General features: G+C 37.7%; 1 protein-coding gene across 1 annotated transcript in view; it reads left to right on the forward strand.

The window, feature by feature from the left end:
• Positions 1-759: 759 nt before the first annotated feature.
• npr1a (natriuretic peptide receptor 1a) overlaps positions 760-12,485 on the forward strand; it is a 124,344-nt gene continuing 112,618 nt past the window's right edge. Inside the window, exons 1-2 of the mRNA XM_048201143.1 lie at positions 760-1,441; positions 2,273-3,049. Coding sequence (XP_048057100.1) covers positions 2,302-3,049 — 748 coding nt within the window. The 5' untranslated portion in view covers positions 760-1,441; positions 2,273-2,301. The remainder of the gene's footprint in view (positions 1,442-2,272; positions 3,050-12,485) is intronic.

Consider the following 12,485-nt stretch of genomic DNA (forward strand, 5'->3'; position numbering starts at 1 on the left):
TGAGACGCTCCAGCAGAAGGCCAAACGGAGAACAGAACAGAGCAGAGGAGAGGGCGGAGCAAAAGCCAATAAAATTGTAATGGACTGCACAAAAATAGAATGTTTTAATTGGGAGGAAGTGGGCGAAAAAAGTGGAACAATGAGGAGGAAGAAAGGCATGTGATTAAAATGCCGGAGGTCGAGATGGACTCCACCCCACCTCACCTCACACCAAACACTCACACAGTGGCAGGGACAGCACGGCAAGTCCTGCCTTCTCATCTCTCCAGCGAGCTGTTTTTCCTGTGTATTCCCATGTAAAAGGTCAGGTCATTGTTGTACAATGATAAAGTGGATGTTCATCCTGTGTGGGGCACAGTGATCTTGTAGCTACAACAAACATGTCAAGTGGCAATGTAATGCCTAAACAAATGATTAATTCACATTCTGAGCCACAAATGTCCTCAATCAATATTCATAAAAAAACAAGGCTGTAACCATATTAATAGTGAAATGAATTACCAAATGTAAATTTGCAAATATTTAAAAAATAAATATAAATTAATTTTAAAAATAATAATACATTATCAACATTATCTATCTATCTATCTATCTATCTATCTATCTATCTATCTATCTATCTATCTATCTATCTATCATAGGCTCTTATGGCTGTGCAACAGTGCTGTAAACATTCTTTCTACATCTCGCTCGCTCGCTCTCTCTCTCACTCTCTCTCTCTTTCTCCTCCTCCACCTCCTCTCTCGCCTGCACTTTCGACTAGCACACTGTGTCATTCCCTCTCTCAGTTCTCTCCTCCTCCTCCCACCTTGAGCTTCACATCGCATTGACTGACCCAACACTCACTGGATGAGGATGTGGGAGAATAGCCTTCAAACACAGAGTGTACCTCACAGTAAACCTGCACCTTTCGTTTTATTTTATTAAATCTTTATCATGACGATTCGCGTTTTATGGATGCATGCAGATGTGAACGCGCTGTTTACTTTGACTTCACTTTTTGTTGTGACATCGCGCGCATACTGAATCAAATCCTAACCCGCTGAGATTTGCCCATCTTCCCCAGTCGGGAAAACATCAAGGAGAAGTGGACACGTTGAATAATTTTTAACTACAGAAGCATCAATACTCATTAACAAAGTTTCCAAGAAATTCACATACGCACCGAGAAAGATTTCCTCTTTGCGAATCCTGTTCCTCAGCGCATTCAGAGAAAGAGGGGGGATCGAAAAATCATGGTGGTTTCTATGGAGAGGGGTTAAGAGACCAAAGTTTCACTCCTGTAAATTGGGTGAGTCGGTTTGAGCTGTAATAATCGACGCGTTTGCTCCGAGGGAACAGGAGTTTTGCCATTGCATTCACGAGACACGGATTTTTACCGTTTGAAATAACGACATGGCTTACAGAGGGATTATGACTCCAAATGAGGACCTGATCTGTGGTAATATACTATTTTAATTAATTGTACTATATTTTATGTTCTGTGGTGTTTTGTTTAAAAGTGTTTTAAAAAATATTAGGTTGAAGGGTTGAAGCGAGGACGCGCTCTTGCGTCCCGTAGTCTGCGCTGGTAAATTGGTCCGTGTACACTTGCGTCACGTTTTAGAAGTTCAACGCATCGAGTTTTTTTTTTTTTTTTCCAGCTTTGCTTTTTTAAGGTGCACTGAGTGAAATGTATCTTAACTTCGTAAGAACGCGTCTCCAGACACCATGGTTCATTTTCATTCGGTTGCGCTCCGTACAGATGTTGTTGAACACCAGAACACGTCATGTGCGAATGTGGTTGAGAACGGCCTTGTGAAATAATGAGTATTTAAACTATTACATAGCGTAGTCTTCTCAATTATGAAGCATGTATTTAAATAATACATTTAATTAATGGTACATTCTTAAAAATAAAGATTCCAAAAGGGTTTTTTTCTTTTCTTTGCATTTTGGGTCCCCCCAAAGAACCTTTTAGTGAACATTTTCTTAGTGTAAAGAATTTTTTTTTAATGATCTGAAAAACCCTTTTGCACTATAAAGAACCTTTTGTCCAATGAAACAATTCCATGGATATTTAAGGTTCTTCATGGACTTGTAGATGTTATTAAAGAAGCATTATTTTTTATAGTGAATATCACATTCTGCTGATTGTTATAGTAGACATTTTTAGTAGTATACAATTTCTTTTCTCATTTTATTTCTATGTACAAGTAACTTTGTGAATGACGGACATTCTCAGTTCTGTAGAAAGTGCATCTCAAGTGTGTCTCTGTCTTGCTGTTTACAGAGTCTTAGTCCTTCCTATTCATTTTGAGAATGAAAGCGTTCCGGATGGGGCCGCTGAGGCTAACTCTTCTAGTTCTCCTGAGTGGTGTGTCATTTGGAGTGGTTGAACTGGAGCCCCTCCCTCAAAACCAGCCTAAGTCTCTCAGTTCCCATCCACCTCAACAGAACATCACCCTGGCAGTCATCCTGCCTCTACACAACACAGAGTACCCCTGGGCATGGTCCCGGGTGGGCCCTGCCTTATTTTGGGCACTGGACAAGGTGAATTCTGACCCTAACCTACTGCCAGGCTACCACCTACAATTGGTCTTCAATAGCAGCGAAAACAAAGAAGGAGTGTGTTCGGATTCAGTGGCTCCTCTTGTGGCCGTGGACCTGAAGTTCTCATATAACCCTTGGGCTTTCATTGGGCCGGGTTGTGACTATTCATCCTCACCTGTGGCCCGCTTCACCACGCATTGGGAGGTTCCGATGATCACGGGTGGAGCGAGGGCACAGGGTTTTAATTTGTACTCGTCTATCACCAACATCGGCCCTACCCACAAGAAGCTGGGTGAGTTTGTGCTCAGGATGCACCATCATTTTGGCTGGCACAAACACGCCATGCTCATGTTTACCGATAATAAGAACGATGACCGGCCGTGCTACTTTGCCGTGGAGGGGCCGTACACGCAGATGCGCGAGGACAACATCACAGCAGATGACATGGTGTTTAATGAGGACGATGAACCCGTCCGTTATGAAGACCTTCTCCGGGACATCAGCCATAAAGCTCGCGGTAAGTGTGACACAAGGTGAAGTGGGGAAGGGATGTCAAGTAGGCTACTGTTAAATGTCACATTTGTCAAAAGAAAAAGCTCTTGCTCAAATGATCTGCATGTCATTGGTTTGAGGAAGCTCAGCACATTTTTTTAGCTTGTACTTGTTTCATGTCATTTATTGTAGCAGCTACATTCACACAGCAGCGTGAAATGGTTGTCAGTCCCATTTAGAGTACTAAATAGTATTGTGAAAAAGAAGAGTGATCAATTGTATTGAATGTGCACTTGCAGTGTACTTTAAATCTGACATTTTTTTAATTGTACTTGCTCATAATATAATATTAAAGTAAGTTTTAGTTCAGTTCACACTTGAGTATGATCTTTAAAGTATATTATTTTCTTAATAAGTACTCTTTTTAAAAGTATGCTAAAGTGTGCTTCTTTTTCACAAGGGTATGGTTGTGTTCATAATCAGTTTAATTATTTAAGAGACTGTATAATCGAACGCACAACTTGAAATATACAAGTCAACTAGTTTTTAGCGAAAGTTTAGCTGATACGTTCTGTACTACGAATGGAACTGCAGGGTCACGTCATTGCATTCAGTACATAACATATTTTATTTCTGTCTATCATAATGTTATTAAACTCTCTCAGGTTATGAAAAATATTGTGTGTTTGAGAGGTTTGAAAAGGGTTGGAATCAGTATTTTGAAATGCAGAACAATTTAGAATAAGAATAAAATCCATGAAGACACAATACCAATTTTGATATTTACTATATGGTTTTCTTTCTCTGTGGTTGCATCCATTATTCATGAATTGGAGAAGAGTATTGACTTAGGTTCCCTGATGTTATTTGATCTATTTTTGTCACCCTTTAATTGCACCGCACAATTTGAGAGTCACACCTGATGTAAAAATGTAATTTGGTTGTCAATTCTGAACATTAGCTAAGTTTACGTGCAGCCAGATAATCCATTAGTAATCAGACTTGCGGCTCAATTGGACTGAAATTCTGAAAAGACACCTCAATCAATCTGGGGTACCTATTCTGTGCAACGACGTAACACGCCACTTAAAGTGATAGTTCACCCAAAAAGTAAAATTCTGTCATAATTTACCCTTTTGTCGTTCTAAACCTGTATGAGTTTCTTTCTTCTGTTGAACACAAAAGAAGGTATTTTGAAGAATGTTGGTATCAAGACAGTTGATGGTAACCATTGACTTCCATAGAATTTTTTTTTTACTATGGAAGTCAGTGGCTACTGTCAACTGTCTAGTTACCAGCATTCTTCAAAATATCTTTTTTTTAGTTTAACAGAAGAAAGAAATTCATATATTTATGTACATCGTCCAGTGGTGTAAAGTATTTTAGTAAATGTAATTAGTTACTTAAGTATCTTTTCGGCTACTTTGTAGTTTTACTGAGTATCAAAGATATTATCAACTTTTACTCTATACTTGATTACATTTTTGAATAAGTAAGTGTACTCCAATACATTTGTGATGAGAAATGCAGCTACACATTACATTTTTCAATGCACCTAACTTTTTCTGCCTCAGTTTGCTTCTGCTATAAGTAAGTGATATTGCCATCTAAGGGCATTGAAGGTACTATATCTTGTGCTCTTTATGTTTTACTAACCCAAACTTGTCAAAAAAGGCTACTTTACGTGAATGCGAGTGCATTAGCAGGTAGTTGCTGAATCACAGGTGTTTAATTTAGGGGATGAGGTCATGACTGCATGAGGCCAAAACCAGCACATCCAGTGCAAGTAGAGTTGGACTATTTAAATTTACTCAACATTATTTTATTTATCCGCTATATTGACACAACCTTGTTGAAGGACATTGGTTTACTGGTGCTTTTTTGTGCACTTGAGAGAGTTTGTAGAGTTTTATTTTGAATTTAGAAAATTACCACGCGATTGCTCTCCTTACAAATCAACTGTTTCTTATTTTCACTGGTTTGTCTCTTAGGTGTTGAGGACTAGTGCATCTTTGAGCCTACATTTATTATGAGTAAAATACTTGTTAAAATCAGATACTCTAAGATTTTTACTCAAATCATGTTGAAATTGGTGACTTGTTTTTACTAGTATGGTTTTTAGGTACTCTTTACACCTCTGTACGTCTTGAGTGTTACAGACTGCTCAGTGGAGGAGACTGAATATTTACAAAATATTTGCTAAAAATCTCTCCTGACATATATGTCAGCTTTATTTTTAGATATGTCATCAAGGCAAAAATGACAGTTATACTCAGGGTGGCTCAGGTGACATTATCGCAGTGACTGACGCAGTGCAGATGCGCTGAAGTTTTATTCAGAATACATGTATGTAAATGAATATGTGAATCAGGATTCATATATAAACCGAACTTTCTATTGGAAATTGGATTGGATTCATTGGCTTGACGAAAATGAGTGCATGTAAACATACCTGACTGACTGAACGAAAGCAGCCAACATGTTTATCTGCTAATAAAACTTTGCTAACTGTATGTTAACTTCTATATTTTCGTAGAGTTGTGTGCCCTCAAAATATATTTAAAGGTGCCCGAGAATTAAAAATTGAATTTATCTTGGCATAGTTAAATAACAAGAGTTCAGTACATGGAAATGACATACAGTGAGTCTCAAACACATTTGTTTAAAAGACCTCCGAAGAACAGGCGAATCTCAACATAACACCAACTGTTACGTAACAGTCGGGATCATTAATATGCACGCCCCCAATATTTGCATATGCCAGCTCATGTTCAAGGCATTACACAAGCCAGTATTAACGTCTGGATCTGTGTACTGCTGAATCATCAGACTAGGTAAGCAAGCAAGAACAATAGCGAAAAATGGCAGATGGAGCGATAATAACTGACATGATCCATGATATCATGATATTTTTAGTGATATTTGTAAATTGCCTTTCTAAATGTTTCGTTAGCATGTTGCTAATGTACTGTTAAATGTGGTTAAAGTTACCATCGTTTATTACTATATTCATGGAGACAAGACTGTCGTTATTTTCATTTTTTAAACACTTGCAGTTTGTATAATTCATAAACACAACTTCATTTTTTATAAATCTCTCCAACAGTGTGTATTGTTAGCTTTAGCCACGGAGCATAGCCTCAAACTCATTCAGAATCAAATGTAAACATCCAAATAAATACCATACTTACGCGATTAGACATGCTGCATGACGAACACTTTGTAAAGATCCATTTTGAGGGTTATATTAGCTGTGTAAACTTTGTTTATGCTGGTTAAGGCAAGCACGAGCTCCGGGGGAGGGGAACACGAGATTTAAAGGGGCCGCGCAGCCTGAATCGGCGCATAGTTAATGATGCCCCAAAATAGGCAATTAAAAAATGATTAAAAAAAAATCTATGGGGTATTTTGAGCTGAAACATCACAGACACATTCAGGGGGCACCTTAGACTTATATTACATCTTTTAAAAAGATGTTCTACGGCACCTTTAAATAAATAAATAGATAAATAATACATTTTAAATCACAAACTAAAAAAATAAAATGCATTCATTGGATATTTCACAGGCTGAATATTACAAATCACAAGTACAAAAGTACACACTCCTATAACAATATGTTCTAAGATAACAAAAGAAGAACAACATTAAATTTGACTGCTAATGTAAATATTGACAGAAATGTGACTGACAGGTTTATAATTAGATCCTATAGACTTTTATTAAGTGCAGATTTATTACTCAAGTCTGTCTCGCGAGCTGACACAGGTGAGCAAAAAACAGGAAGTAGAAGCCCCCTGAGCTCATCTGTGCCCAAGGCCGAGAAATTAGTTCACTGAAGCACAGCTCTGGAAACAATTAACTCAGAAGAGAAGCAAGAGCACTCTACCTTGTCCCCGTGCCCCTGGAGGGTTTGACAAATACAATTGAACATTTCATAAAAGTATGTACAGGTAATAAATCCTGGGAATATGAAAATTGGAGAGAGACACAAATGGAGGGAAAGAGATATATCGAAATGATGAGAAGGGAAAGAGTACAAACAGAATAATTTTGAGAAAATTGCTGCCTCGCTGTTGGCTCCACGCACCAGGTGAAAGAGAGACATGAGAGTCAAGGTCGCCTCCTCTTCAGGGACAGAATAAAAAGAACTGACAGACAGGTGGAGATAGAGGTACAGTGTTAAAGAGCTAAGAGAATAGATACAGGCTTCTCTTCTCTCTCTGTTTGTCCCCCTCACACTTATTCTGCCATTTTAGGTATATGGAGGGGGGGGGATTGATTCACTGATGCATTGCGATTATGTCTCAAATAATTCTGGATCGAACCACAAGAAATTTTTTATTTATTGTTAATAATTATTTTTATGCATCAAAAATGATATTGTATGCGCTCCAAAAGATAACCAGTCCATTCTCATGTGCATAAATCAAGAGAAGTTTGATCAACCAAAAAAACAAAGTTGTCCACGCACTTGAAAGACATACAATTAGACCAAGGCAAGGGTCTATCACAAAAATTACTTTAATTAAACATCTACAAAGTGAAAAAATGTCTTAAAAACAGACCAAAGAGCAGACGTTTCAGCTCATGCTTTCTTCAGTGCTCATGGAACAAACAGCAAACACCACTCTACTATATTAAAAAGCACAAAACATTACAGATGAGTTAACACTCAAAGACGACATGTACGACGAATCTGTAGTATCTGTTGCACATATGTATTTATATCATACAAAAGGTGCATTTACATAGCACAAACAAACATACACTTGAGATAAGTGTCACAGCCAAGGACAAAAAGGCTAAATGGAGATGCATTTCACAACATCATAAAGAAATCCACCAGCCAGAGTTGTTTGTCATGAACTCTATATTTAAAGGAAATGGGTATTTTCAAAGAAATCACAGGGGAAACTAAATGGAAGCCTGTTTCTGTCATGGAATAAAAAGGTAATTGCGACTTTATATCTCAAAATTATATCTTTATTTCTTGTCATTCTGAGCAAATCGTATAACATTTCTCAATTCAGATTTTTTCCTTGCGGCTGTGAGTTTGTTGCAATTCCAACATTTTTTCTCTGAATTGTTATAGTTTATATCTCGCAATTTAAACTTTTTTGTGAGTTTTAATCTCACAGTTTCAACTTTTTTCTCTGAATTATGAGTTTATAACACAATTCTGATCATGCTGTGTGACTTTCTGTGTTGGGGGTAAAGCATTAAAAGTAACGCGGGCGTATTCAGAATACTTTTATCAATTAACTAGTAAAGTAACGCATTACTTTTAAATTTACAATAAAATATCTGAGTTACTTTTTTAAATAAGTAACGCAAGTCAGCTTTCTCATTTATTGACTGACATCTCTCCAGTCACCATGTCGAGAGAAATCAGGAGTGCAGAGGTGTTGTGTAGCCTGGGTGCCAGCCCGAACCCCGCCCACAACATTTTTTGGACGGGAAGTTCGGTCTGGACTCGATCCATTGTGGAGTAATTATGCTCGGCTCCCAGAAGGCCGAGCCAATCAAATTGCCAGGGCGGGCTTTAATCGATGATGGACAGGCTATCTGCGGTTACGTAACCACCCACGTCATTAAAGAGCGCTTGGGGAGTTTGATTGACAAGCGATCTAACCAATCAGAACGCCGCATCCGCCATTTTTTCCGACAAAGCAGTCAGGAGTTAGAAGATTAACATCGGTGGAGTTAAACTTGAAAAATTGTGCATATTGACGTCTTTCCGCGTTTGAAACAACATTCATTCTCATGTTCATTCATGTTTATTTGATGCTATAAATGGACTAGTAGAAAGAGATGATCGGTTAACGAGCCTCTTGAGCTGAGGCGCTACAGCAATCTGTCACGATCATGGTCACAACACATTAAAGTTACCTGCTTTGTCTCGTCTGTCGATGTGTTGTCAGTTTCCTCTTTGCTCCGCGATGTATTTTCCACTCTGTGTGGCGTGACAGCGCCACGGCTTGTCGGACAAAGCAACAGTAACTAAGGGGGGCGAGTCTTTGCGAAAGGTCAATTAGTTTACAACAATGATGGCTGTTGAAGAATTGAGATGTGTAGATTCCGCCATCGCGTCCGTTATAGAAGATATCGACAGCGCATTAATTTTAAAAGAGGAACAGAGGACCGCGATCAAGGCATTTGTCGATGGGAAAGATGTCTTTGCCATTCTTCCTACGGGATTCGGCAAAAGTTTGATTTATCAGCTGGCCCCGATGGTCGCTAAGAGTTCTGTTGACAACTATGCGTCGCTCAACATACATCACTTACTCTGTAGCTCTGATTGGTTGTAGGTCTATCCAATTGAGGTCTTTCCTGGATCGGTTGAAATACGCCCCCATAATCAAAGCCCAATGGAGCAGTATCAGACTCATATTCTGACTAGAATTGAGTATGACCACGTCAGGCTAGGTGTTGTGTGCTCTGCTGTGTGAACATGATTATTGTAGCTCTAGACTAAATATGAGCAGGCATTTACTCATCTCACTTGCACAAAACAGATGCAGTGTTCACCGAGCGGAATAAAAAACGGTGAAATGCAAACTCAGAATATGAATTAAATGTTAAATTGCACAAATATACTTTATGTATTTAATCTTACTTTATTAACCAATGTCTTTGCTTCTAACCTTCGATGATCCAGTTCAAACATACTAATAAGCAAAAATCACATTTGTGTTCCTCCCTTTTTTTTTTTTTCTTTTTTTTTTTTTTGAAGTAAGAATGTTGAACTTTCTGAAAGTCTGTTCAAATCCTGAAATCTCAAAAACTGCTTGGCGAATTAAATCACAATTTTCAATCAACAACAAAATCATTGCTCAAATAGCGTTAAAAAAGCTTATTTTTCAGGATAGACGAGCCAATGCGCATGTGCAGTCATAAGCGCGAGTCTCAGGTTTCTATGGGAACCAGAGCTTCTAACTGCAGCTGCAGTGATGCAATGACTATCAATTAGAGATTGGCTCTTTTAATTAGAACGCGGGACGTATTCCGCCTTATTGCGCGTTGCAGTTTCTCCTATTCATAACTTTTGTTCTTGTTGTTATTAAAAAAACAAGAAAGCCCAGCCCAGGTGAGAAAAAGTAATGCAAAAGTAACACAAAAGTAATGTAACTCATTACTTTCCAAAAAAAGTAACTCAATAACGCAATTAGTTACTTTTTTATGGAGTAACAATATTGTAATGCATTACTTTTAAAAGTAGCTTTCCCCAACACAGGTGACTTTATGTCTTAAAACTGCAAGTATTGTTTACATCTCCCAATGTAACATCGCATTGCGAAACTCACACTGTGCGATAAAGAATCAGAATTGTGTGTTATAAAATATGTAATGACCTTTTTTCATTTTTTTATTTGGAAATAGACAGTTAATGAAGTTGATCAGCGGCAGAAAACAAGCCACAGAAAACAAGATGGCTTCTATTTATAATGTACTATGATTTAGGATGTAATAATTCTGTTTCTGCGCATACTATTTGGTAAATATATATGTAAATTTGGATGCGATCAAAGTCCCTAGATGCTTGTACCTTTACTCCAGACAGCATGTCTCGCCCCGAGTGCCAGTAGATGCAATGAATGCCTTTCTTATCTTGCAGCATGTACCCGAGAAATAACTGCAGCACGTCTGAATATTGACTACGTATCTGTGTGAGTAATTGCTGTCTCTCTAGAGTGATAGGGAAAGAAGTGTGAGTGCGAACGGTCTTTAGCTGGGGCGCTCTGTGCTCAGACAGGGTCTAAATCTTCAGCTGCTGTTGCCTGAGTGTGGGCGATTAAATGGGTTCAGACATTGAAGGAGAGGCTTGTTAGATGTCGACCAGAACATGGCATCCTTTTAATAAGGAATCAGCATTCCTTGATCTCAGAGTCACACACACAAATGCATGTAAACATGCATTTAGACACAATCACACACACATACCTCCAACTTGCCTCACATTTTCTGCATTCAGCAACAATGTATTGTTGTATTGTAAAGGAAACAATGTATTGTTCATCTGTTGCATATAGTAACATGAAAATAATATATCTGTTTTTTGTTTGTTTGTTTTTTATTCTTTATAACCTCTTAAAAGTAATGGTGATGAATGGGGACGTACAGTATAATATGAATTTAATACTAAATACTAAATTTAATTAAATACTAAATGATTTTTTAAAATTGTTTGCATTACACATTATTGTATAAAATCTATCAAATAATTTGACTATGTTTGAAGACTAATAAACTGTGAACCTAACTCATATTTACAATTACCGATGTTAGCACAATGAGTATATATTTTTAAAAATGCAAAATAATGGTTCAGCAAAGATCGACAATCACTTTTCTGTATAAATAAGGGAAAGAACCCATTCGTATTTCGACATGAACAAAATCCCTTGTGACTTTTGTTCTTCTTGGCAGTGGTTTATGGTTTTATTTTGGCCTGTATGACTCCCGTTACTTTTATTGACCTTGTCACCCTGCCATTTCTCTTTGTGAGCATGCATCAATCAATTTGCAGGCTTAGCTGGCACGGGGGGGCATGAGTACATTTTGAGAAGGATACTTGCATCTTTGCCCTGGTCATGAAGTCATGCTGTGTGCTCTCTCTCTCTTTCTGTCTCTTCTGTCTGTCTGTCTGCAGATATATCTGCAGATATATATACACACACCCAAGTATTTACATATAATAAAAGTACAGTCATTCATATTAGTTCACAATGCATTAACTAATGTTAACAAATACAACTGTAATTTTGTTTTTAATTTAATTTTAACAATGTATTTGTAAATGGTAAAATAAACATGAACTAAGATTAATAAATGCTGTAGAATTAGTTCATGATAACTAAAGTTATTAACCTAACTAAAAAAAATGTTACCGAATTTATTGTAAAATATTCAAAATATCACCCAACCCTAGTTTCTCAGCTTGCATTATGACACCTGTTATGCATACCAATGTCACAGCACAATTTTCATGACATTAGAGTGAATTTTTCACAGGGATGAATCCCTGTTGTATTTCACAATTGTCTTTTTGCTGCTTTCTGCGGTCTACACGGAGTAATATGTTATGAGTATAGGGGCTTGGAGGTTTGGACCAGTCCTGGCGGTTTCTCAGAGCCAGCAGCGCTGTTAAGCCTCATTGTGAACGTCAGTGCTCTGGCTGAGAAGTAGGCGTAGAGCTAATTCAAACAGCATGGTTTTGTCCAAGAGCTGGATTACATCCTGAATTTGTGCCTTTCGTGTCAGTGTTTACCCCCAGAGCGCTGTTTACTAAATCAAAGCTGTGATTTGTGCAAAAAAAGAGAGAATGAAAAAGAGAAACATACCAGTATATAGTATCCTGAGGGAAGTTGTGGTCTTATCACCTATAATGGTGGAAATAGATCAATTCCGTCATTGTAATTATGAACTAATGCTGGTGGCAAATGTATTTTTTCTCACAT

Source organism: Megalobrama amblycephala, linkage group LG9, assembly GCF_018812025.1.
Source record: "Megalobrama amblycephala isolate DHTTF-2021 linkage group LG9, ASM1881202v1, whole genome shotgun sequence".
In the NCBI taxonomy this organism is placed as follows: Eukaryota; Metazoa; Chordata; class Actinopteri; order Cypriniformes; family Xenocyprididae; genus Megalobrama; species Megalobrama amblycephala.